Consider the following 27,167-nt stretch of genomic DNA (forward strand, 5'->3'; position numbering starts at 1 on the left):
TATCTTTAACATTACATAGTATTTCATGTAATTAAACAGACTATAACCCCTTTGCCCTCTATTGGACCAGCGAACGTTAAAGTGGGATCGAATTTTATTTTCAAGTTTGAGTGCATATATGGTCCCTCCGTGACACTTGTAATTCTTCACCATTTTAGTACTTAGCTTATATTCTTGATCAGCTTTACCAATGTATATATAACAAACCCTAATCGACCTCACTTAACTGTAGAAGAACAACAAATATCTAGCTAGCTAATATAAGAAAGTAAATATATGGCTCAAATTTATCAACTCGATGCTGAATTTGAAGTAAGCTTGAGTGCAGACAAATACTTTGATTTTTGTAAGAACAATATGACTTATTGCCCGAAATATCTTCCTGAAGTTTACAAGGGTGTCCAACTACTTGAAGGTGATGAAGCTAGTGCGGCAGCGTCAAGCTCTGGATATTTTTTTTTTTTTGAAGAGGGTAAAATAGATATCATTAATTGCTAAGGTTGCAACTACAAAGAGGACGAGGCGAAAAAAGAAAATTACATACTGATTAGAGCATCCCAACTAAACACCAAGTCCGAAAAAGTTGTGGATTTCTTCCAATCTTGATTAGTGCTCCAATAAAAAAGGATAGATTTGATCGAAATGATAAGATTTCTACCGACTTGCACTTCTCTTTAATAATCGTCGCGTTTCTTTCTTCCCATAAATTCCAAATAATAGCATAAGGCACTCCAAATCTCAGAAAAACTTTCCTATCAAGAGTCTTTGGGAAAGTATTAGAGTCAACTAGATCCAAATAATAGTATTAGAGTCAAGCTCTGGAATTATGTACTTGGTAAGTGGTCACTCTGTCTTCGATCATTTCTTCACCTTAAATAGCGGTAAATTGACGGTAAGTGTGAAGAGGTATAAACCTCTATAGATGTTCGTCTCGGATGAAGCCGAGATAGAGAGGTGAACTCGGTAAAGCCGAGTGAGATGGTGATGTGAGCTCGAATTGAAGCCGAGAAGGAGAGAGGGAGATTGAGATCGAGTGATAGAGATGTAAACATAAAGTAAATAACACCATAGTTTACGTGGTTCAGTCGGAGGATCAAGACCTACATCCACGGAGAAAGCCATTAATGGCTACATTATATTATCTCCACAATCGTGGGATTGATTGGTTACAGACTCGAAGACTCAATGCAACTCAATTCAATGTAAAGTACATAGAGGTCACTTCTATTTATAGAGTGACTTGAGTATCTTATTTTCCTAGGACTCTATCTAGGATAAGTACAAATAATATCTTCATATATCTTGGACGGTTGATACGGATATCTTCGGATATCTACGGATCTCGATTCATCTCGATCTTTATACTCTAACACTCCCCCTCAAGTTGGAAGCGAAACTTGTGGAGTTTCCAACTTGAAAATTGAACTTGGAAAAGATGGATGTTGCTCGCATGCGATCGGATTCAAACTTGAACTTGAACTTCCACGTAGACTAATTTTTGTTTAATGTCGAACAATTTTCAATGGTGCTGAATTGTTTGTTTGCAACTTGAACTTGTAATCGCACATAAACTTTATATAATATTTTTGTCTTCCGTAAGCTTGAATCTCATTCTTTTCTTCTTTCTTTTCTTTCTTTCTCGAGCTCGAATAAAATTTGGTGAGAGGGAGGAAACGATACCATATGTAGTTGATGATGGAAGAGAGGAACCGGTGGACATAATCGATTCATCTCGAGGATCCATGAAGAGGATAATGAAGATATAGTGTCACAAAAGGAAAAGGGTGCCAGAAATATTGTTGTCACAACTAGAAATAGTTGGATAGAAGGGACAGAAGTAATCCGTCGCAAAAAGAAATTTCCAACAGTAAACATTTGTGGCAAACGACTGTCACAACACAGAGAAGCTGTCACAAATAAAATTTTTGAATTTAAGACCTCTAGCAAAATATCTAGGGTTTCCCGAAATCAGGATTTCTCAAATTCGATTTAGGGTTAATGTCAAATAATAGAAATCACATGTAATGTATATTAGACTCCAAATCGATGATTTGTATGGACCATATGAATCGGACTCGACCAAGATCAACCGGCGGTGATCGGTTTGTAGAGAGAGAGAGTGATCGGAAGTTATCACAATGGATTCGTCACCAAATCGAAAAGGGAAATCATTGGTGGTTAGGCTAAATCGACGGAAGCAATGGACAAGTAATGGAACAATAGCCGGAAATTGCAGCAAAACAAACCCTGCCAGTGAAACCTGGCCTACGGTTGTTGATAGTGGTGATATTCGTCGGGACGATGAAACAATACCCGAATAAGAAGAAATATAAATTTCTCAATGAGAATCCATGAAAGAACTAAACTCTGAAAGTTTAGAGAGAGATAATTACTTTGAAGATTAAGCTGGAGTGTTGGATTATAAAAGGTTAAATTGATAGAGTTAATTGTGGTTCAGTGAAGGAATGACTTGGCTAGCAAATAATTGTTGCCCTGGCTTCTTGTGGTATATCGCATCACATGAAATCCCCCAAAAGTGGCATCTTCATTGAATGTTCTTCTCTGATGTGCTTAAATATGGTGATTATGAAAAAGGAATTGAGAAGTCTTCCCATTTATGAAGCTTTGAACGAAAATATCCCATACTCAGATGTAACTTTGCAAAAGTCGAACAAATCGACGAAGCGATTGGAAAGTAGAATCACAACGGCAGTATATGGTTGGAATGGCGGAAGCAAAAACTTGATGAAACAGGATTGTTAAACCCGTTCTGATGCCATGTGAAGAGGTATAAACCTCTATAGATGTTCGTCTCGGATGAAGCCGAGATAGAGAGGTGAACTCGGTAAAGCCGAGTGAGATGGTGATGTGAGCTCGGATTGAAGCCGAGAAGGAGAGAGGGAGATTGAGATCGAGTGATAGAGATGTAAACATAAAGTAAATAACACCATATATAGTTTACGTGGTTCAGTCGGAGGATCAAGACCTACATCCACGGAGAAAGCCATTAATGGTTACATTATATTATCTCCACAATCGTGGGATTGATTGGTTACAGACTCGAAGACTCAATGCAACTCAATTCAATGTAAAGTACATAGAGGTCACTTCTATTTATAGAGTGACTTGAGTATCTTATTTTCCTAGGACTCTATCTAGGATAAGTACAAATAATATCTTCATATATCTTGGACGGTTGATACGGATATCTTCGGATATCTACGGATCTCGATTCATCTCGATCTTTATACTCTAACAGTAAGTTTTAAAATCGAAGTAACGTAAAATAACGATAGTCCCCTGTAATAAAATAATCAACATGAAGTTATATGTATAATCTACAAATATTTGTAATTAAATATTAGCGGCAATCTATTTAATTTTTCGAACTGATCGATCAGGATGAAATATTTAACATGCAGACATTACTTCTTTTATTCTTAAGGAGAGAACAACAATGGTGGACAACAAGAAGAGGTCAATTAGTTGGAGTTTCTTTGAAGGAGATGTGACGAATTATTACAATAGTTTTGAGCTGAAATTAGTTTCAATTACTCCAGAGGGTGAAACTAGCTGCCTTGCTGAGTTTGAGAAGAAAAATGAAGCGCACTTGACGTAAAATTCACTAAAAGACAAGATTTTTTTCAAAGTTTGATTACGGTGGGGACGCTTTTGTTTCTTAATGAGAAAATTTGGACATTTTACTGGACATTCTAGCTGGGCACTCTATCATTTCCCAATTCTAATTAGCCTCCCCACTTAAGTCCACCTATGTAGTACTAAACCACACCAAATTATCAAATATTGAATAAATTATCTATTATTATCTAAATATTTTTGCTTGCCTAATTATTGTTTATTTAGTTTTTGAGTGGTACACGAACTAATGACGGCTCAAACCTCCACGTGGAAATAGTTTTTTTTGGAAAACATGTACTGTTGTATTCGTGTCGTCGAGGGCTTGAATTTCGACTAAAGATTTGCATATAAATATCACCAAAAAGTCAGGAGGCTTAGGTATAAAAAATTTGAAAATTTTGAATCAAGCCTTGATCGATAAATGGGTATGGAGATACGGGCAAGAGCCTCAGAGCTTATGGAGAAAGATCGTTGATGAAAAGTATAAGGGAAGAGCCTCCCTTTTGTTCCCTAGTGATCAAAAATCCTCTAAACTCTCGGGTCCATGGAGATACATTTCTTCCATGATCCCAAGCATCCTTAAACATACAAAACTAGAGATTAATAGAGACTCACAGTTAAGCTATTGGTTAGATGATTGGACTTGGAGAGGAACCTTCAAATCTAGATTTCCAACATTGTGGCGAGCCTCCAAAAAGAAATTTGCAACGATTGAAGATAATTTAGGTGGTTCTTTCAGCGATGATTCTTGGAATCTTCACTTCTCTCGTCCGATTAAAAGTTCTGAGATTGGTCTCCTCACTTCCCTCCTTTATACTACAAAAGAAGCGACCGCTACTCGCAATTCAATGGTAGATTCTCGAAAATGAATGCCTTCTTAAATGGATTTTCAGTCAAATCATTGTACCAAAAGCTAGAACAGCAAGCAACATCATCCTCTCAATCTCAAGTTAATATTCCGAAATGGTTTTGGAATAAGGTTATCCCGTCGAAGGTCTCTTTCCTTTTATGGGCAATAGTGCATAACGCAGTCCCCACTATGGATAACATCATCAGAAAAGGCTGCACGTCTCCTAATAGATGCCCTCTCTGCAAGTCTAATTGGGAATCATCAACCCATCTCTTCCTCACTTTCCCATTCACTTCTAAAATTTGGGAGTCGATTAATCCCTCTCAACATCTTATTACTAGCAACCAATCCATCTCTTAGGTTTTGACAGAGTGGAATCCGAAGAAGGTAATAGATAGGAAATCTTTCATCCGTATATGCATACCTCCTGCCATGGTATGGGCCACTTGGGTAGAGCGAAACAACTGATTAATGGAAAAAGATTATGATAAAGAGGCTTCCATGGAAAATATATCCACACAAGTGAAAAGCTTGATACATTATTGGGCTTGTAATCAAGATTGGAATAGTACAACTCCTTTTAGCCTATATATTAGGAGTTGGGATGTCTTGAACAGGCTCTAGGCCTAATGTAATTTCCCTTAGTTTGTTGTTGTGTTGGTGCCTTGGTTGGTTAACCATCTTGGTTTCCATCATGGTTGTGTTTTTGTTCTTCTCTTTAATGAATCTATTTTACCTTCTCTTACACAAAAAAATATGAATGCGATAATATTTGACGTTTGAATTATAACATCGGAGTTGGAAGCTAGTTAAAGTTAGTTCCACATCTAGGACTAGAACATGATTGCTTACATACCATACCCTTGTTCTAAACTTACTTTATATTCTAGTAGAAATTTGAAGCTAAAGATTTGATCATGTTTTCCAGTGAAGAGATCTTTCTCATGTGTCATCAATTGTCTTTTGCTTTTTTAAGGGAGTTGTTCTAAATGACTGAAGCTCCGTGCAGACGGAAATGAAGTTTTTCCAACCCTTGTTCTTTTTAGTCTTCCAATCATCAATCGCTTGAGAACGTTAGATTAATGTTTCAAGGAGTCCGTCCATTCACAAGTCTCAAACGGAGTCTATACCACCTTTCTAGATTAATGTATCAAGGAGTTCCACGGAGTCTATTCACTACATACATACGGATTCTTAAATATTATTTGAAATTTTCATTTTAATGGGGCACTGAACTAGTGATGTCTCAGACTCACAATATAAATACTAACTAATTGTAGGATACAAGTATACAACTTCCCTCCGCAGTAAACTCTGGTGGATCATTTCTCCTTCACCTCGAGAAACTTTTCAAATCTTTCATGATAAAGTAAGTGTTGGTGGCACTCTAGTTGATGATAGTCTCACACTATTTCTTCCTTTCGGTCATTAAAATAAAAATTAACGTAAGGATCATATAATAATTCAAAAAAAAAAAAATTAACGTAAGGATCATATAACAGATACATGTACAAGATTAAAAAAAATACACACACTATCTAACTTAAGGATCATAACAGAGTTATTTCTCCATTATTGTTCTTCTTTTATCTTCTTGTTTTTCTTTCACAATTGCTACAACTAAATTAAAATCTAAGATCAAATCCCTCAATTCCGTGCCAACTTTGCATCTTCCTTTCAAAAATCAAAAATCAAAGCATCAAACGCCTCCAACCTATCAATGTTTTGGACCATACAGTAACAACATCCATGCATCTATCAAGTTAATTAAGTCTCCAAGCAAAGTGTGAGTGGAATTTTATCCCAAGTATGAGTGCATAAAGCGTCTAAATTGCCACTTGCATTCCTTCACCATACATTTTTTATGGTTATGTTTTATTCTTGATCCACTTTATGTAAATTCTCTACAAAAAATCAAGGTTACTGCCGACGTGCACAAATCTGTCAGTAACTATGAAAACCGTCGCCAAAGGTTCTCCCAACGGCCAAAACCTGACGTCCTAAGCAGCGTCGGAAGTACTATTGCTGAGACAATGCCGACGAAAGAGAATCGTCGAGAGGAAGTATTTCCGACGGTTTTCCAATTCCTAAGACGTCGGCAATAGTCAAGGATATCCAAATTCACATTGTAATGCCGACGTTTATAGTTCTAGCATTACTGAAGTTATATTCTTGTGAAACCGATAAGTTTTTCCTTTTTTATCTTTAAAATTACAATAGTATTTCATGTGAATATGTGAACGTTAAAGTGAGAATCCAATTTTATCCTCAAGTTTGAGTGCATATATGGTCCCTCCGTGACACTTGTAATTCTTCACCATTTTAGTACTCATCTTTTATTCTTGATCGGCTTTACCAATGTATATATATAACAAACCCTAATCGACCTCACTTGACTGTACAAGTTCAACAAATATCTAGCTAGCTAATACAAGAAAGTAAATATATGGCTCAAATTCATAAACTCGATGCTGAATTTGAAGTAAAGTTGAGTGCAGACAAATACTTTGATGTTTGTAAGAACAATATAACTTATTACCCGAAATATCATCGTGAAGTTTTCAAGGGTGTCTAACTTCTTGAAGGTGATAAAACTAGTGTGGGCAGTGTCAAGCTCTGGAATTATGAACTTGGTAAGTGGTCACTGTCTTGATCATTTTTTTCAACTTAAGTAGCGGTAATTTGATGGTAAGTGAGGAATATCTAAGGAAAAATGATAGAAGCGGGGTGCTGCATCTGCATGCTATAACATTTGTTAAATTGCCAAATAGCAAATATCGAAGTTCTAAAATCAAAAAATGAAGTTATATGTATAATCTACGAATATTTGTAATTAAATATTAGCGACAAATCTATATAAGTTTTTCGAGAAAATTAAATCAAACTGATCGACCAGGATGAAATATTTTACATGCAGATGGTACTTCTTTTATTCTTAAAGAGAGAACACCAATGGGTTGAAATTGATCAAAGAACTTGTTTTATTCCTTGATGGTTTATAAAAGAAATATAAGACTATTTATAGAGTTACAATACTACTAGTTTCTAATTTTACTAGTTCCTAATATTTTACTAGTTTTCTTTTTGAATTGGTAAGCGTGTGCCTCGAACCCTTGACCTCTAAGTTGGAAGACTTACCTCTTACCACTTGAGCCAAGGGTTGTTGGCATATATTTTACTAGTTTCTAATAGTTTTATGCTAATATATATACTAGTTCCTAATATCTTACTAGTTTCTAAGATTTGATATTTCCTAATATTATTATATGGGATATCTTAACATATAGAAAGATATTTCAACACTCCCCCTCAAGTTGGTGCATAGATATCGCACATGTCCAACTTGTCTACCAATTGCGAAAATATTCGACTTGAAACTGTCATCATGGCCCGACTTAGACTCCAAAACATAAATTTCTTCACTGAGCTTGTCATTCTTCGGCTCCAATGATTTTAGCCTTTGTGCTTCGTTGTTTAGTTGTTCATTGAGCACGTTTATCTCGTTATGCTGGTGAGCCATGACCTCCTTCTGTTCTGATAGTTTACTTTGCAGTTCTTTGATGGAGGATTCCTTTCTAGCAAGTAATGCCTCCAATTCCTGAATAAGAGTTCCTTGCTTTGTTGTTCTTTCTATTTCCACATTCTTGTTCATCTTAAATTCAATAGCCTCCTTTTTTAATCTTTTTGTTTCTTCAGTAAGACAATTGATCATCAATTCACACCGTTTAACTTTAGATTCCGAATCTTCTGCCTTCTGGTTGGCTAATGAGGCCACAAATTCTACATGTTGTCTACCAAGTTCAGCTTCTTTCAGAGTTCTTCATACATGCGATTACTTGACCAACGGTCGTCATATTTTCAATCACCTCTTTATGCAAGCTTGTGAACTTAATACGTATGTCACTTGGACATGAAACACCAGGAATATCATTGGTTAATGACTTCCACGCCATTAGTTCATTCTCCAACTTTCTCACATCAAATTGAGTCTCTTGTTGTTTAAGTAACTCGAATTTTGCACGCTCTCTTCGGTCTTTTTCTCCCAATAATTTTTCTTTTAATGACTCATTATTTTGATGAGATGATTTCAACTTCCTTGCTTCTTCGACTTCAGACTCATAGTTCCTTAACTTTTCTTGCAACTGTTTCACCAAAATACTTGTATCTGCAGAAGTACCTTCTTGAGATAGAGAGCTAAGACTTGATAGTTTCTTCTCCACTTCGCACTTTTGGTGCGGACACTCGTTTAGTTGATTTCTGGGATTCTCTAACTGCTCCACGTAGCATAGTTTATCTCTAAAGTTATCCATCTTCGTTTCTACGTTACCTGTAGTGACTACCATTGCTGAAACTTGCCTAACAGTTGGATTTTCTTCCTCTGTCTCAACAAGTGCAGCTACAAGTGGTTTCTTTGAGTTTTTCTTTCGATTATGATCCCACCATTCTGGATAACCTACTAATTCATAACAATGATTTTTGGTATGACCAGTTTTGTTGCAGTAGGTACACTATAAGAAGATTTGTCATATTGACAAATAGCTTTAACAATATTATTTTTTGTCTTATTTCGAATCATCATTGCGGAAGCATTAGTTGTTTCAGATTCACTATTCATTGTTGTGCGTAGAACAAGCTCACGACGAACCAAAGCATAACATTCTTCTAAATCGGGAATGGGACCCTTTCTCAAAATTTCACTACAAATTTGTTCAAATTCACCATCTAACCCTGCAAGAAAAATATGCACACGTTGTTTTTGAATTGATTTACGAAAAGATACAATATCGTATTCGTTTTCCATGATCACTTTATTACGGTGATCTAATTTTCTAAAGATCTCAACCAGTTCACCGTAATAAACCTAGAGTATCCTCCCATTCTGTTTGGCAGAAAATGCCCTATGATTGAAAGAGAAGACTTGCAATTCATTAGATCCATCATAAAAAGCTTTAGATAAAGTTTTCCAAATATCACGAGCTGTAGGTAAACGAATGTATCTCTTCATAAAATCTGGAGTCATAGACATCAACAACCATCTCTTGACTTTTTGATTTTCTGCATACCACTTCTCATATTTAACGTCATCTTCAGCAGGTGGTAATGAATTACCTCGAATAAACGAAAGTTTTCTTTTTCAGCAATATGCATCTCCATGATTTGAGACCACATATCATAATTTTTTTCATTCAACATAATCGCCGAATTAAAGGATCCTCCTGACTGAAAAATTGTACCAATTGTCTGATCCATATTTTCTACTATATTAATTATGAGGAAAAATTTATATCAGGAAATTTTAGAAACTGAATCTTTGAGAAGATGTGTTCTACCAACTCAAAGTTTTGTAAATTGTGAGACAATATAGATCACACAATAACAATTAAAGTTATTGTTTTATGTTTTTGTCTTCTTTTTACCAAAACTAATGAAGGATTTTTTTTCCTTCTTTGAAATTAAGATAGGAAAAGAAGATGAAGGTTCTTTCTCCTTTAATCGACAAAATTTTTAACAAAAACAAATTTAAGATCGTTGGCTCTGGTACCAGGTTGAAATTGATCAAAGAACTTGTTTTGGACCATATACAATAACAATGTATTGACCACCATGTTTTGGACCATATACAATAACAATTAACGTCCATGCATCTATCAAGTTGTGTCGAAGTAAAGTGGGATATAATTTTATCCCAAATATAAGTGCATAAAGTGTCTAAATTGCCACTTGTATTTCTTCACCATTTATTTTTTACGCTTATGTTTTATTCTTGATCTACTTTACCTCTCTGTATATATAGTATACCCTCATCAATTTCGTTTATCCTTAAAATAACAATAAACCTAGATACTCTAAGCTATGGCTCAAATTCATAAGCTCGAGGCTGAATATGAGGTGAAGTTGAGTGCAGACAAATTCTTTGATGTGTGTAAGAACAATTTAAGTCAATACCCAAAACTTTTCCTTGAAACTTTCAAGAGTGTCCAACTTCTTGAAGGTGATGGAATTAATGTGGGAAGTGTCAAACTCTGGAATTATGTACTTGGTAAGTCTTGGTTTAATCCTATCCATATATATTTAGGTTATAGTTGTCAAAGAAATTAAACGGGTTCTTAACAGTTTGTTTGCATTATAACTTGATCCCGTCGCGACACGTACGCTTTTTTGTTGTTGTTGAAATAAGATGTTTTGTGAAAAGCTATGAATTATAAGGGTCTTTCTAATGGCCACATAGCAAAAATAAAAAGACATTGTGAACAGTGGCGAGGCCAGAAATTGTTATGTGCGGGGGCATTTTTTAGTTATAATTAATGAAAGAATGTCATAGTATACGATCAGGTAATAAAAAATAAATAAAAAAAAAAAAAAACAAACAAACAAACAAACTCTTGACAAAGTTTTAGTTATAATTAAGATATTCCATGGTAATTTGAGTTGTAACAAACTATCTATTTGATTTACTCACCAATATGTTTTGGGGATCTTTCCTCAACTACACTACCAAAAAATATTAAAATAGATAACAAAAGAGGAGATCAAGGGATAGTGGTGAAGATTAAGATGAGACGATGGTGGAGACAATGAAGTGGAAGTGATCGTAATGGAAGGAAAGATGAAAAATAAAATTTTCTTTGTAATAACATGTTTACTATGACAAATCTGACAAACGCACAAAAAGAAAATTTTGAATTCCAAAATACAAGTCACGAAAAAAAGCCAACAAAATAAAAATGGGGTTATTTAGAAAACTTATCATCCCTACGAGGCTATTTTAGTAAGTATAAAATTTTAAACCAAACAAGGCAAAGAATGTTTTTTATGGGACTCGAACCCAAAACCTTTATTATGGAACTCAAGTATTTCACCAATTGAGCTAGGCAAAGATTTTGTTTGAAAGAGGGAATAGTGTGTATATAATAGGATCGCTACTTCAATATGACATAAATGAGCTACATTAGGGTTGTGGGGGCACGTTCCCCCACATGCCCCTATGTGGGCTCGCCCCTGATTGATACCAATTTGACAATTGGTATCAGAGCCTGAAGAGGTGCAGGCTAGAGATATGCTACACTCTGATACCTATTTGACAATTGGTATCAGAGCTATCAGAGCTTGACCAATCAAGCTTAAGAGTATGGAACTCTGATCCTAGATGAGAAATGGATGTCAGAGCCTGAGCAGCAGGATGAAGATGCACGAGTGAAGATGTATTGCATCCTGATAACCATTTAACAATTGGTATAATAGCCTAGTGGATAGGCAAGCGTGTATATTGCTCTGGTCCTAGTGATGGGTGGACTTAGAGCTCGATAGCTTACGAGATATGTTCCAAGAGCCTAGTGACAGTGGCAAATGGATGTGTTTTGGGAGCTTGAGGAGACAAACATGAAGATATGCCTAAGAACATGTGGTATGTTTGGAAGCATACTTCCGGAGCCCGGATGGCAGGTTCAAGAGATGGTATCTATGCTCGAAGAGTTGACGAAGAGCTTAGTGATTCTCCCACTATGGTATGTGGTATACTGGAGTGTGTATGAAGAGCTGTGTTGAGAGCATGATTCCAAGAGATGGCTTTCAGAGTGAGATGCATTCAAGATGATATGGTCTCTGAAGCTATGATGCAAGAGAGGGGACCTTGTTAAGGGATGCATGGTGCATAAGGCAACGAGAGTTCCGATGGAAGGAATAGGCCGTGTGCACGGATGCTACGGTGGTAGCTATACTTGGGTCTATGTTCCTTTGAGATGAAGGACATATGCGAGATATGAGATGGAACCGTATTGACACAAGAAGTCATGTGCAAGCTCAGTGGCAAGAGTTCGGTATGACTTGGTGTACAAGAAGGTACCATATATGCTTGAGTCCTTTAGAGGTAAGGACAAGTGCAGAGATGGGATGAACCGAGAATGGCACGGTGAGTCGTGTGCGAGCTTAGTGCAGTAATGCTCAATACGAGTTGGTGTGCATTGGGTACATCATACGTTAGAGTCCTTTGAAGTGGACAACATGCTTGGTAAGAAGTGTACCAAGATGGCAGGTAGAGTCAGGCTGAGAGCTTGTGGTGAGCTAGTCTGAGTAAGCTTGTTGGATTGGCATCCAAGAGTGGAGCTATGTTGATCCGAGTGATACTTGGGCGTTAGAGCAGGGTATGGCGATAAGGTGTCGAAGGATACTCTCTTATGCTTAAGCCGAAGGTAGCATCGAGTGACTTGTGATGTTGTGAGTTCAAGCTCCCAAAACACATCCATTTGCCACTGTCACTAGGCTCTTGGAACATATCTCGTAAGCTATCGAGCTCTAAGTCCACCCATCACTAGGACCAGAGCAATATACACGCTTGCCTATCCACTAGGCTATTATACCAATTGTTAAATGGTTATCAGGATGCAATACATCTTCACTCGTGCATCTTCATCCTGCTGCTCAGGCTCTGACATCCATTTCTCATCTAGGATCAGAGCTCCATACTCTTAAGCTTGATTGGTCAAGCTCTGATACCAATTGTCAAATAGGTATCAGAGTGTAGCATATCTCTAGCCTGCACCTCTTCAGGCTCTGATACCAATTGTCACGGCCTTTTTGTCACGTTAGGTCGACCCGGCATATTATGCTCAAAGACACGGGTCAATAGTGCGGAATATCAAATCCTAACGTACCGTGCGGCGCTATGTATTCCCTCCTAACACATAGCCAGCCTTCCCGAACATATTCGGAGCATCTCGACTATCAAGTCATCTTGGTTCCCAACCAACAATGCGGCATGACAACAACGTGTCCCAACCTACGAGCATAGCTCGAGCCGTCCCGTATAACGCTTCCTTGAGTCATAGACTCTCGCCCACTATAAAGGATACCAACATATGTGCGGAGCACACCAAGCCGCATATGCGGATCTTGCCATCTAGTCTCAAGCATCCGGCACCTTATCATCTCGGCTTACCATCCGGACATTGGGCAAAGGAGCATCCATCTTTAATAAGCTACCTCATGCCCAACATAGCACATCAAGGCTTGGCCCCTTGAATAGCTCAATCCTCCTTATGGAATATGCTAGCACGACGCACGCCTCGCCATGGCATGAGAACATGCAACACCTTCTCCAAAGGAACCCGCAGTAACCTATCTCCAGGTACTGTCCCGAGCCATTTCCTATGACAAGGGAACCCGTGCAATATGCTTCTCTCGCATACGCTAGGCCGGCCTCATGGGTTGCGCCACGAGGATGCTCACTTTCGTGCATACCATGCTAAGGATGGGCGAGCTCCCATCCACGAGGTCTTGGCATATGCTGGATGCATATGAGGAAGGGAGACCACCCCCTCCTAAGGAGCAAACTTCTTGTTTTGCCTATTTCCACAAGGAAACATCAATCCTTTTAACCAGGCATACTCTCGTCCAAATGACCCTTCGTATCCTTGACAAAGTCTTGAATGCCACGGACGTCCCGTGCATGGCCTAAGGAAGCTTGCTGGCACTCTTGCCCTATCTCGACCTCGTATTCGGCCCTACGGCCTATATGCTCGTACGTGCTCTCCTAGCACTCGTCACGTCATATGCATGCTCAACAATATGCACGTGACATACTCCCCCACTTGTAATGTCGACGTCCTCGTCGACTAAGTTTGGAGTACTTCAATCTTCTGCCTCAACTCCGATGCTACCACTGCACCTTCATGTCTTCGGCATACCGCACCTCCGTGCGAACTCAACTACGCAGTCTCGTCGCGCAGGTTCCCCCTCCGGGTAAACTCAGTTCTCTGCAATGCATCCTCCGATGCGTTAGGATAATGGTCTTCTCTACCATTCATCCATGCTCAATGTCGCTTCTCCGTTGCAGCCTCCGCTGTTCCTCGAACTCAGGTGCCTCACCTCCTCGGCTTCACCTCGAGTTGGCATCTCGATTGTCACCTTCAATCTCTGCTTTTGTGACCAATCTTGCCATGCGTATCGCAGTAAACTACGACACAACTCATCACCTCGGTACCTCAGCAACCGTTGCCTTCACCCGAGTTAGCATCTCGACGCCACTGCGTCTTGCCATGTGCCTGCAATGTTGCCATCGCAAAGCAACTCGTCTTCAATGTCACTCACCTCTGGATCAGACCCAACGTACCCCTGTACTCCACGTTCTGACTCCTTGGTTTGCTTGTTCATTGAGACCCTCGTTTCGCCCTCCGGCTTCTCACCTCAAGTGCACTCTAGTACCTAAGCATCACTACTTGTACCCTTGAGTGTATACCACTTGAACTCTTCGCAATGTCGCCCCTCTCTCGACGACCCTTGCCTCGATTGTGCCTCTGCACCTGCACCTCTGTGCAACTCAAACAAGCCTCTGCTTGTGCGCCTCCGCGCTTGCGCCACATGCGCTCGGCATCATCTGTGCCATCCCTTCCTCGGGAAATTGTCGTGTTCCCTTCGATGTCCACTAAACGAGCACGGTAGCTTCTCTCCGCGAGAACTACATGGTACCAAACCATCCACCACTGGCATACTCTTGGGAACGTCCTCTTGACTACATCCAGACACACACTTGCCATTTAATCATTGGCGATGCTCCTTAACCCGAGCATCTTGGTAGGCTCGTGTCCCTCTTGAACACATCCGAACGTACCACCGCATAAGTTCCAACACATCTCATGCAGCACCATACGGCTTACAACTCAACTGCAAACTCGACGTTGTCATATGTCTCTGACGATCTGAACTTGGTTCCAACTATCACCAGAATTGGACGATGCTTAATGTCACCACGACACACCATCCTGAAATCCATAACGTGAGCTGATCTCTTCTCAGTCACCACGTACTCATTGCACACTGTAGGCTTGAACTCGGTTCCAACTTACCTCCAATGCATAACTCAAACATGGGCCGATCCACTTCAGATACAACGACCCTCATATTACTTGACGGCTTGAACTCGGTTCCAACTACCATCAGCACTTCACTTGGTCTCGTGAATCTGTCTCCATAGACTTCACACCAATATGACCATAAGCTTCAATGTTGGTTTCGGCTTATAGCACTCATGCGACATACCTCACACAAACGTGCTAGCATATCCATGTCTCATCTCAAGTGAGTCCATTCTCTTTGGAACTCAAATGCGCTTACAACACATCGTGCCGAACTCTATCGTGCACCATACCACATAAGCACAACTTGATCTAGCACCAACTTGCCCAACGATGTACTCTGTCCATCTATCTTACTCTCGACCCCTGTCTTCTGTAAGTAGCTTGAACTCACAACATCACAAGTCACTCGATGCTACCTTCGGCTTAAGCATAAGAGAGTATCCTTCGACACCTTGTCGCCATACCCTGCTCTAACGCCCAAGTATCACTCGGATCAACATAGCTCCACTCTTGGATGCCAATCCAACAAGCTTACTCAGACTAGCTCACCACAAGCTCTCAGCCTGACTCTACCTGCCATCTTGGTACACTTCTTACCAAGCATGTTGTCCACTTCAAAGGACTCTAACGTATGATGTACCCAATGCGCACCAACTCGTATTGAGCATTACTGCACTAAGCTCGCACACGACTCACCGTGCCATTCTCGGTTCATCCCATCTCTGCACTTGTCCTTACCTCTAAAGGACTCAAGCATATATGGTACCTTCTTGTACACCAAGTCATACCGAACTCTTGCCACTGAGCTTGCACATGACTTCTTGTGTCAATACGGTTCCATCTCATATCTCGCATATGTCCTTCATCTCAAAGGAACATAGACCCAAGTATAGCTACCACCGTAGCATCCGTGCACACGGCCTATTCCTTCCATCAGAACTCTCGTTGCCTTGTGCACCATGCATCCCTTAACAAGGTCCCCTCTCTTGTTTGTGAAATAACAAATCTATTTTCTGGAAGACAACAATAACTGGCGGTGGCATGAGTTTGTTATAATGATAATACTACCTACAATCGTATTCCCATAAAAAAGACACCAATGCTACCACATAACTAATCTTTGCATATATTTACCCATTTGGCAAGACAGCTAGTTTGGAGATGTGTTGAATTATTACAATAGTTTTGAGCTGAAATTGGTTTCTATTACTCCAAAGGCTGCAGTCACGGATAGAACATGTGATAAGTAGAAAAGAAAGGCTTAATAAAACATTGTAGCCAGGTAGTCTTGTGGTCGTTTCCTATATCTAATGCACATCCCATCAGGAGTTGGAAACTTATCATCCTCATTTCCTTCTTCTAATTTCTTGTTGTTAAAGTACTTATGTATTGCCCCTTGTGCTATATTTATTATCACTTTTAGTCCCCACTTAGGTCCCTTACTTAGATCTAATTCTTTTCTTTTTTTACCTTTTTTTCTTGTGCTCAGCCAAGTTATACCCATTTCGTTAATTCATTCAAGTTATGTTTTAGTTATTTCGTTATCCCCAAATTACCAATGATCTCATACATTATAAACTGTTAAAGTTATTTTTTCTTAAATTCGATCTTTATGTTTGAACTATTAACGAAAATTTTCATATTCGGCAAAAAATGTTTTTCAAATACTACTTGTTAGTGCACATACGTTAGAAGTTAAATTTTTTTCTCAACAATTTTAGGCTAGTCCGGGGTAACTGTTAGAGTATATAAGTTGAGGTGTAATCATGATGTAACTAAATCAAGGATTAACTACAGTGGTGCCTTTAGCATAATAACAGATTCTGTTTAGAAGTTAGTTATGAGCTAAATGGTAGTTAACAAGTTTGTTACGGGTCTGTTACTCTATCTCTAAAAGCTATAAATAGCTCATTAGTTGTAATCTTACTTACTTTTGAAATCAATAAAGGTTAGGGCTTCATTTCCAACAGTAACTTTAAATCCTGGCTCCGCCCTTGGATGGTACTCTTATTACTGCAAAGGAGAGAACAACTCGTTGGACAACAAAAATAGGTCTATCACTTGGAACTTATTTGAATACGATTTGATGAATTTCTACAATATTTTTGAAGTCAAACTGGTTTCTGTTACTCCAACCGCCGAAGGGGCCTGCCTTGCTAAATGGGCAGTGGAGTTTCAGAAGAAAAATGAGAATATTCCCTATCCAACTTCTTATATGGAAGAGCTTGGAAAGATCTGCAGGAAGTTGGGTTCTAATTAACCTCCCTATTTTATGTAAAATTAATAATGCAATAAATGTTGTGTGGACCTACCATACCTAATTTAAAACAATGAGTAAATTATGAGATTTTTCACTCTTTTATATATTTTTAAACTTTTTGCCATTTTTGTTGTTGGACTCTTTAGCGAAACCAATTATGTTCGGAAAAATTACAATTGAATATGAAATATTTCATAGTAGCACGTCTTCAGCCATTATCCATCTAAAAGATCTAAATGAGAAGAAAATTGAGGATGTCCCAACCTCCCCATTTTCAAGCCATATATGATCTTATATGTACTGTAATAAAAGCTGTGTGGGCATACCACTCCTAATATAAATAATTGTGGAGGTTCTTACATAATGTTGGATATTAATATTATTGGGTTTTGACCTCATAACCCGCAGATAATTTTCCCCCTAACCCATGGTTCTCGGATAAATTTTTGGAGTTATTCTTTTCACTTCTAGATTTAGTTTTTCCCCATCCCTGTTCATTTTGTCTTATTACAATATAATAATTATGAAACTATTTTATAAATTATTAAAAAACAAAAAGAGTAAGAGAAAGGATAAAGAAGAGAGAGGACAATATATATTTGAAATAGTATTAGGTACGGTACGAAAACTGTCACGACTAATTACAAGAAATAGTGACGCAAAAAACTGTCCCTATTACTTTTGGGAAATACCCTAATTTCGCCCAAATTTTTGGTATGTAAACTGCGACAGTACAGAACTGTCCCAAATAGGCGAATGTTTGGTATTTGGACGCTTTTCGACCGTCCCTAATACCCTTGTATTTGTTTCTTTTTTTTGAGAATCCTTATATTCGTTAATAAGCAGTGAATTAATTAAATTAAAACTTCAAAATTTATCGTGATGTAGTGGAGGGAGAGAGAGACTTATATCTATTCAAAATTGAAGCATCTTAAGTATGATATGATACCAAATTCTATTCAATAATAAAAAAAAAAAAAGAGAAATGCTATTGTAGTTTGGTTAGAGGACAAGAAGCCTCTTTTCCAAAAGTAGTGGAGCAATACAAAGTAAAGGAATTTGCACAAACATATTGCATCTACCAAGTTGCATTGTTCCATTGAAGTGGGAATCGAATTTTATCCTAAAGCATGCATGACAATCTTTATCCTCAATTGACATTATCTATATACTCCTTCCATCTCATCTGTTTGAACTTTTTGGAGATTGACTTATTAACGAGACCTTATTTAATGTTAAAAAGGAAAAGTGAACAAACATTTTGGAACATCTATAAGAAGAATAACATCTAAACAAAATGAGACGGAGGGAGTATTAATTGGACCCTATTTGATTCCACTCACTAGTATAATAACAATATCTAGCTAGTGAAAGTAAAGATATGACAAATTCATAAGCTTGAGGTTTTTTTTGAAAGGTAAAATATGTGTGTCTCAAACCTGAGACCCATAAAGTAGAAACCAACCTGTTAACCGCTCTAACCAAACCTACCAATAGTTGTTGACAATAAGCTTGAGGTTGAAATATGTTATCTGCCGAAAAATTCTTCAACATGAGCAAGGATCATAAAACTGAACAGAAAAAATATCTTTCCAAGTTATCAAGACCATCCAAGTTGTTAAAGATGACGGAATTAATGTGGGCACAGTCAAACTTTGGAATTATGTACTTGGTAAGTGCTTTGGAATCAATTTTTGTTGTGATTTATTAAGACTATAGTCGTTGAAGGGGTAAAATGGTATTACTATGAGAATAGTTCTATATGCAAGAAGGGTGATATAGTAAGCAATATGTGTAGGTTTCCCTCACTCATCGCTAATTGGTTTTGAGTTGGATGCCTAAAAGCTTAATATGGTATTAGACTTACGCCCTCATGTAGGTTTAAAAGTCACACATACACCACATTCAAAGAGAAAAAAAATACGTATTAGGCTAAAAAAGCGTCACACGCAGAGGCAGAGCCAGAAATTAACTAAGGGACGGGCTAAAATCTGAAGCACATATAACCATTCAAATTTAAGTTTCGAGTTTATAAATAATTGAACAAGTTTATAATTTAGGTTTTAGGTATTAAATTTTATAATCCACAATTTCACACCTAAGTATTGTGTTTTTTATTCCATGAACTATAAAGAAGTGAAAGAAGTTTTATAGTCATTGATCAACTACTTTCACTTTCAATCTTCCATAATTTTCTAATTTCAAATTAGGGTTTGAAAAGATCATAAAAATTATGAACTTACTTGATGAGTGATGATCTAAGAGCATAGAAGAAAGATAAACACTTGATTTGTAGTCCACTTCTAGATTGAGTAACACTCCAAAGTCAAGAGCAAAAGGCTTTCAAATTACAATGAAAAGATCAATTGGATATTTGGGGTTTTTACCCCTTTCTATCTGCGAGAGTAGGGAATAGAAAGAAACACGAAGTAAAAGGAAAGGGAATTAATTTTTTTAAGAGTCGGGCTGGGTCATAAGGGTTATCGAGTTAGGTTACTATTTATTTGGATTCATATGGAAAATGTTAGGGGTTAGAGCCGGGTTGCAGTCCGGCTCAGCCCACTAACACCTCCGCCCCTAGTCACACGTGAAGAAGCGTGTGAGAATAATCTACATGAGAAATGTGATCTAGTAACCAAGAATATAATATAAAGAATAGAAACTTGCTTAGTAGTAAATTGTACAAATAAAATCAATGAATATCCATTAGTGATCAAATAAGAGTAATAATACAAGGGTAGTTGGACCACAATCATTAGGATTACTCATTTTAAAAAGTAAAACTAAGGTGCTGTTTGTTTTTTCAATTTTTAGATCTGAAATCTGAATTGGGGATCAATTCAGATTTCAGATGTTTGTTTTTTCTATTTAAGAAAATCTGAATTATTGTCTGAATCGAGTCATGGTCTGAATTGGCTGAAAAGTGGCCCACATTTTTCAAACATCAAACCAAGTCTGAAAATAGGAGTCCCATGACTGAAATGTGTAAAATACCATATATACCCTTGTCAATTACAAATATTTTTTAAATTTTTATGTAGCACCAGTGCGCCACCACCCACACACCACCACCACCACCACCACCACCACCACCACCACACAGACCACCACCAACACCCCGACCACTACCACCACCACCACCATCACCACCCAAACCACCATTACAACCACCACCCAGACCACCACCATCATCACAACTACAAACCACCATCACCACCACCATTACAACCACCACCAACACCACTGAGACTACCACCATCATCACAACTACAAACCCCCACCACCACCATAGATGCAAACCCCCACCACCACCATAGAAGCAAACCCACCACCACCATAAATGCAAACCACCACCACAGATGCAAACCCACCACCACCACCATAGATAGAAACCAACTCTTCGCCGCCATAGATTGATTAGACAGAGGGACTGAGAAGGAGGAACCCTCGCCGGATCTGGCGAGGGTTTCACTCCGAGAATCTTGTGGAGAGAGAAATAGGGACTGAGAGGAAGAGAGAGGGATTGAGAGAGGGTCTAACCATCGTCGCACTTCCATTGCCAGACCTCCGGTGCCGGATCTTGTACTGTTAGAGGGAGAGGTTGTTGAAGAGAGAGGGAGGCTGTTGGAGAGAGAAGGGACGGATGAAATATGAAAATGAGAGAGGAAAGAGTTTAGGGTTTGATTTTCTTTTTATTTTAGACTTGGGAGGAGAGGAATTAGGGTTTAAGTTTTGTTTGTCAAAACTATAAAATAAGGGTAAAAATGTCAAACTTGTAATTCAGATCTATTAATTCAGATTAAGAAAACAAACATCTAACTCCCAATTCAGATTCAGTCAATTCAGATTCAGCCAATTCAGTTCAGCAAATTCAGATTCAGACATTAAAAAAAACAAACAGCACCTAAATGAAATGAGAACAGATATTAAAGCTTAAATCTTAATTCTACAGATATTAAACCAAAATTTTCGTTATATATGTTCTTAGAAGAAGAGTAACATGTTTTTCTCTATTTAACTTTCGCTTTTATTTTCATTGACGAATCAAGAGTTTACTCTTCTTCCATCTTTTTTTAGCTTCCCGTCCTCCAATAACTTTTATTTTGAACAATTTGTTTTCATATGTAATTTTAATTGTTGTCTAAGTTGGTTTTTCCATTTAATTTTCAATTTTTTTTTCTAATTTTGTATTTTAGTTTTATATGCAGATATATGTAACCTGCATGACAAGACTGTCCGGACCCATGGGCTTTAGTTAGTATATTGCTCTTCATCTCAACTTTTTATGATGTGATCAAAGCACCTCTGGTGCCAGACGGGAACGGGCCATACCTAGTCATTTACCCTTTCATAATATGATTGTCTACAAGTGCATGAAATCAACTTCCCCATTTAACCATCTTATGTACCACATGTAATATAACTGTTGAGAGCTTGAAGGTTTTGAACCGGTTCCATATCCTTCTTCCGTTTCCTTTTCATCCTTATTCCTTTTTTTTTTAAGAATTCGACTACGATCTACGATAATCGTTACAAGACATTAATGCATCATGAAGATGTAATAAGCACGATAACCGCCTAATTTAAACCAAGAATGAAAGAGGCCCTAAAGCCCGACAACAAAGCGGCCTAAAGCCTGACAAATTATTACATTATTTATAGCCTAAATTACATAAGACGAATCTTGATGGCAACTGCTTCCACCGAGACTCGATCCCACGACCTCATGGGCTTAAGAGGGGTGTCCAACCGTTACACCAAAGGGTGGTGGACTCATCCTTGATTCCTTGTCTCATCTCTCACTCTTTGATTTTTGGAGGTTGGATTTAGCAAAACTTGGTCCAGGTGAGTGGGCCTGGTCAAGAGGGGTTGAAAGCCAGGATTACTGTAGTGCTTATACTTGAGTCTGAATGTGGAGATTATAGGCAACCTTCAACTTGCTAAGCGCAACTTTCATAGATGCTCAAATATCGGACCACCAAATTCATGTACCAATAATTTGCATTATTTAAGCATAGTGGGAATCGGATTTTATCTTCAGAGCATCATCCACTTGTGTTTCTTCACCATTTTAATACCTTATCTTTTGTTCTCCATGGACTTCGCATGTCTATATATAACCTACCCTAATTGACTCCTCATTTAACCGAACAATATCAACATATCTAACTAGTGTAACAAATTAGTTCGTAAAGATATGGCTCAAATTCAAAAACTCGAAGCTGAATATGAAGTGAAGTCGAGTGCTGACAAATATTTTGATGTGATGAAGAACCATGTAACAACATACCCAAAAGTTTATCCTCAAGTTTTCAAGAATGTCCAAATTCTTGAAGGTGATGGAATTAGCCAAGGCAGTGTCAAGTCCTGGACTTACATACTTGGTAAGTATTGCATTTGGAATTTATATATTCATGTTCCTAAGTTAGTATTATAACAGTTCAACAACAAAAAAGTTAGTATTGTAACAGTCTAGCCAATTTTAATTTGTATTAGTTCATCTTTTTTTTGTCAAAGAAATAAAACAAATATAAAAGACGTCTCTCTAATGCCCATAGCGAAAACAACAAAAAACAAGAGTTCAGAAATAGATGATGAGGACGATTATGTTTGTCATAACGAATACCAACAATCATTATGACTTGGATCAATGTAGGTGGATTAGTCATGGGATGATAAACACTACAAGTGACGGATATAAGCAATTTAAATAATCGAAGGTCCAATCTTTCAAAATGTATCTAAAATGACTGGTAAAGTAGAAGCAATATCCGATATAATATGGTCGTTATGATCAAACCCAATATCTTTGGATTTGGAGACTAAACTAATCAATAGTTCCCAACCAGTATAAGGCTAACTGGCCATGACATGAATTCTGACTTAGAAAAAATACAAAAACATACATGACCCTCCTCATACACTCCCTTTTGCACTCCCTTGCTTAGGTGCCGAATAAGACAAGGGGGTATTTTCGTCTAAACCGCTCGTCTTATCAGAGACGACGGTGTACAAGGGAGTGAACAAGGTTCTCGTATCAGTGTCCAAGAAAGTTATTATCATTTTATAGGACGAAACATGGAATAACATCGAACTTATAAATTTTAAAATATACTTACATGCATGCAGATGGTACTCCTGCTACTGCAAAGGACAGAACAACTTTGCTGGACAACAAAAATAGGTCACTCATTTGGAGCATCTTTGGAGGAGATTTGATGAATTACTTCAATACTTTTGACATAAAACTGGTTTCAGTTACTCCAAAAGGTGAAGGAAGCTGCCTGGCTAAGTGGGTAATTGAGTTTGAGAAGAAAAATGAGGATGTTCCGAATCCAACTTCTTATTTAAAAGTGCACGAAAATTTGTGCAGAATAATTGGTTCTAATTAATCAATATAACCTCGCCTTTTGGACCATCTCATGTATGTAATAATAGGTGTATGGAAATACCACACCCAATCTAAGTATTAAATAAATTGTAAGGTTGTTTACTATTATTTGGAATTTGACATGGTATTTTGTGTATGTTTTGGGTTATATGGCAATATGGCATGTATGGAGTGATATAAAGATTTTAAATAAGGCTTGGTGTAGCTAAACGACTCGTAACTATGGCGTATTACATACCACGCCTATGAAAAGGTAAAACCTCGATGGATAGAAGAACACAAACTAAAATAAAGAACACAATGGTTTACGTGGTTCGGTCGGAGGATCACGACCTACATCCACGGAGAAAGCCATGAATGGCTGGATTATATTATTTCCACAATTGTGGGATTGATTGGTTACAGACTCGAAGACTCAATGCAACTCAATTCAATGTAAAATACATAGAGGTCACTTCTATTTATGGAGTGATTTGGGTATCTTATTTTCCTAGGACTCTATCTAGGTTAAGTATAAATAATATCTTCATATATCTTAGACGGTTGATACGGATATCTACGGATCTCGATTCATCTCGATTCATCTCGATCTTTATACTCTAACACTCCTCCTCAAGTTGGAAGCAGAACTTGTGGAGTTTCTAACTTGAAAATTGAATTTGGAAAAGATGGATGTTGCTCGCATACGATCGGATTCAAACTTGAACTTGAACTTGAATTTTAGTTTTTGTTTAATGTCGAACAATTGCCAATGGTGCTGAATTCTTCGTTTGCAACTTGCACTTGTAATCGACATAAACTTGATTTAATATTTGTCTTTCGTAAGCTTGAATCTCATTCTTTTCTTCTTTGCTTTCTTTCTTTCTCGAGCTTGAATAAAATTTGGTGAGAGGGAGGTGAACTTCAAATTTATCAACAAACTAAGGAGGAAACGATACCATATGTAGTTGATGATGGAAGAGATGAACCAGTGGATCCACGAAGAGGATGATGAAGACATCGTGTCACAAAAAGAGGAGATAGGTGACAGAAAAATTATATCACAACTAGAAATAGTCGGAGATAAGAGACAGTAGTGATTTGTCCGAGAAAGATTTTGCAACAATATGAGCAAAAGATGTCACACAAAACTGTGGTAAAATTTTGTCACAAATAAAAGAGAAGGTGACAGAAAGATAGTGTCTCGAAACCATGTGAAATTTCACACTCACGTGAGAGAAACCATGAGGGAGAGATTACAACCCACGAGTGATATCGTGAGGGAGAGAGATATAGCCGAGAGAGAGGGTTATGGCCGAGAGATTGAATACGATGAATATCGAGATGAAGCAAAAATTATAGTAGTATATCCTACTAAATATGATTTGAAGGTGGTGTAATTGATGAGACTAGAGAGCGACCATCAATGATGTGTGGAAATTTGCGATTCCTCATTAACAAATCCACGACAGTGATGATTGAACGATCAAAACAACAAAAAAAATTGTCAACTTGCAGAAGCTTAATCCAGATGCAAAAGAAACGATTCGTCAAAGACCGTTATGAGAAGAGAGTGAATGATGGATTAAGGTGAACTCACCGCAGCCGATAGAACAACGGTATTAAGTTGATTAAAAATATACTGATTAACTTGCTCATAAGAAGCATGTTGAAGATGATTGGACGATATTTGAATTCGACCAAAGAGAGAGGAAACAAATCATAGCTAAAAAACTGAAGCTGGGAAATCATAAAGAGTGAAGTGATGAAGCTTCATTCCAAGTTAAATTGAGAAGAGAACAACACTAAAGTCGTGTTATGATTGACAAGCTATCCATTGTCGAAAAGGACAAGGTCACGGATCTAATTCCCGAACAAAATAGACATACTCTATTTGTTGAAATCTATTTGTTGAAAGGAACTTCCAAAAATATATATTGGAAAGTGGGATTGGTCGGCAATGGCGCCTTTGGAGATGGGCTAAATCGCGGACCAAGATGGTACTCAGCACTGGTAGAGAGAGAAATAGAAAACAATAGAGGTCACTTCTTTTGTCAAAGCCACATCTCTCTGTATAAGAACATAAATCATGAACTGAAGGTAGAGAGAGAGAATTTTGCAACATATCGACAAAGTCGATTACGTAATCGCAACGCCAAAAAATACGTCGGAACTTGATAATCACAAGAAGCTGCATAGGAACCTTAAGGAGAGCAGGAGGATGAGTGGAACATCCAACATATAAGCAAATCCTCCTTGAACAAATCCGAGAACCAACAAGACGGATGGATATGAGGAAAAGAGATAAACTGTTTTGAAATTCTTTGAACCCAATATCACATAAGAAGTGTTTAGGTTGAGCTGGGAAGATAAGAAAAGATGAATCTCGGATGAATCGCTCCTAAATTGGATTGGTGTTTTAATAAACTCCTTTGAGAAAAGAATCATGAACTTTGACTAATCTTGGATATAAGTTCTTCTTGAAATCCATAAGAAGATGAACCGAATACGCAAGATAATCTTCGATATTTGAAAATAATCGGCTAAGAGATTGATCGATTATTAATTACAACGATTAAAAAATCGTGGAATGCGGAAGAGAGATATGAAACAGGACTGAAACGAAACCTGCTCTGGATACCATGTGAAAAGGTAAAACCTCGATGAATAGAAGAACACACACTAAAATAAAGAACACAATGGTTTACATGGTTCGGTCGGAGGATCACGACCTACATCCACGGAGAAAGCCATGAATGGCTGGATTATATTATTTCCACAATTGTGGGATTGATTGGTTACAGACTCGAAGACTCAATGCAACTCAATTCAATGTAAAATACATAGAGGTCACTTCTATTTATGGAGTGATTTGGGTATCTTATTTTCCTAAGACTCTATCTAGGATAAGTATAAATAATATCTTCATATATCTTGGACGGTTGATACGGATATCTACGGATCTCGATTCATCTCGATCTTTATACTCTAACACGCCTGATCAACATTACCTGTTGATGAACGTCAGTGTTGGTAAACTTTGCCAAATTGTATAGAAACTTTAGCAATTATTTCCATAAAAATAGATATTTTGTTCTTTTATTTATTTTAGTTTTGAAAATAAAAAGTTACCCAACAAAAGTTTTTTTTCGCTCCAAAACAGCAAGTTTCTCTATATCTTTTTTTTCGACAAAG

The 27,167-nt window shown here is 37.7% G+C and overlaps 3 protein-coding genes across 3 annotated transcripts; all 3 read left to right on the top strand.

The window, feature by feature from the left end:
- The first annotated feature begins 276 nt into the window (after positions 1 to 276).
- Positions 277 to 3,619, top strand: LOC147570520 (uncharacterized). The gene is made up of 2 exons (XM_086664641.1): positions 277 to 415; positions 3,423 to 3,619. The coding sequence occupies exons 1-2, from the start codon at positions 277 to 279 to the stop codon at positions 3,617 to 3,619; spliced, it is 336 nt and encodes a 111-aa protein (XP_086520767.1).
- A 6,700-nt stretch (positions 3,620 to 10,319) lies between these two features.
- LOC147570521 (major latex protein 15-like) lies at positions 10,320 to 17,602 on the top strand. Its single transcript, XM_086664642.1, has 2 exons — positions 10,320 to 10,529; positions 17,454 to 17,602. The coding sequence occupies exons 1-2, from the start codon at positions 10,343 to 10,345 to the stop codon at positions 17,600 to 17,602; spliced, it is 336 nt and encodes a 111-aa protein (XP_086520768.1). The 5' UTR covers positions 10,320 to 10,342.
- Positions 17,603 to 22,704: 5,102 nt separating this feature from the next.
- Positions 22,705 to 24,129, top strand: LOC147570522 (major latex protein 146-like). The gene is made up of 2 exons (XM_086657063.1): positions 22,705 to 22,986; positions 23,732 to 24,129. The coding sequence occupies exons 1-2, from the start codon at positions 22,800 to 22,802 to the stop codon at positions 23,992 to 23,994; spliced, it is 450 nt and encodes a 149-aa protein (XP_086513189.1). The 5' UTR covers positions 22,705 to 22,799; the 3' UTR covers positions 23,995 to 24,129.
- The last annotated feature ends 3,038 nt before the right edge of the window (positions 24,130 to 27,167 follow it).

The sequence above is a fragment of the Eschscholzia californica genome, unplaced genomic scaffold, assembly GCF_041429995.1.
Source record: "Eschscholzia californica isolate CP2 unplaced genomic scaffold, dmEscCali1.0.p SCAF_1, whole genome shotgun sequence".
Lineage (NCBI taxonomy): Eukaryota > Viridiplantae > Streptophyta > Magnoliopsida > Ranunculales > Papaveraceae > Eschscholzia > Eschscholzia californica.

What these genes read in the sequence shown, in the direction of transcription:
- LOC147570520 (XM_086664641.1), top strand. Translation starts at nt 277, where the DNA reads ATGGCTCAAATTTATCAACTCGATGCTGAATTTGAAGTAAGCTTGAGT. An exon ending in GGGTGTCCAACTACTTGAAG is followed by an intron (nt 416 to 3,422) that starts GTGATGAAGCTA and finishes TTTAACATGCAG; the next exon opens with ACATTACTTCTTTTATTCTT.
- LOC147570521 (XM_086664642.1), top strand. Translation starts at nt 10,343, where the DNA reads ATGGCTCAAATTCATAAGCTCGAGGCTGAATATGAGGTGAAGTTGAGT. An exon ending in ACTCTGGAATTATGTACTTG is followed by an intron (nt 10,530 to 17,453) that starts GTAAGTCTTGGT and finishes ATATTTTTGAAG; the next exon opens with TCAAACTGGTTTCTGTTACT.
- LOC147570522 (XM_086657063.1), top strand. Translation starts at nt 22,800, where the DNA reads ATGGCTCAAATTCAAAAACTCGAAGCTGAATATGAAGTGAAGTCGAGT. An exon ending in GTCCTGGACTTACATACTTG is followed by an intron (nt 22,987 to 23,731) that starts GTAAGTATTGCA and finishes ACATGCATGCAG; the next exon opens with ATGGTACTCCTGCTACTGCA.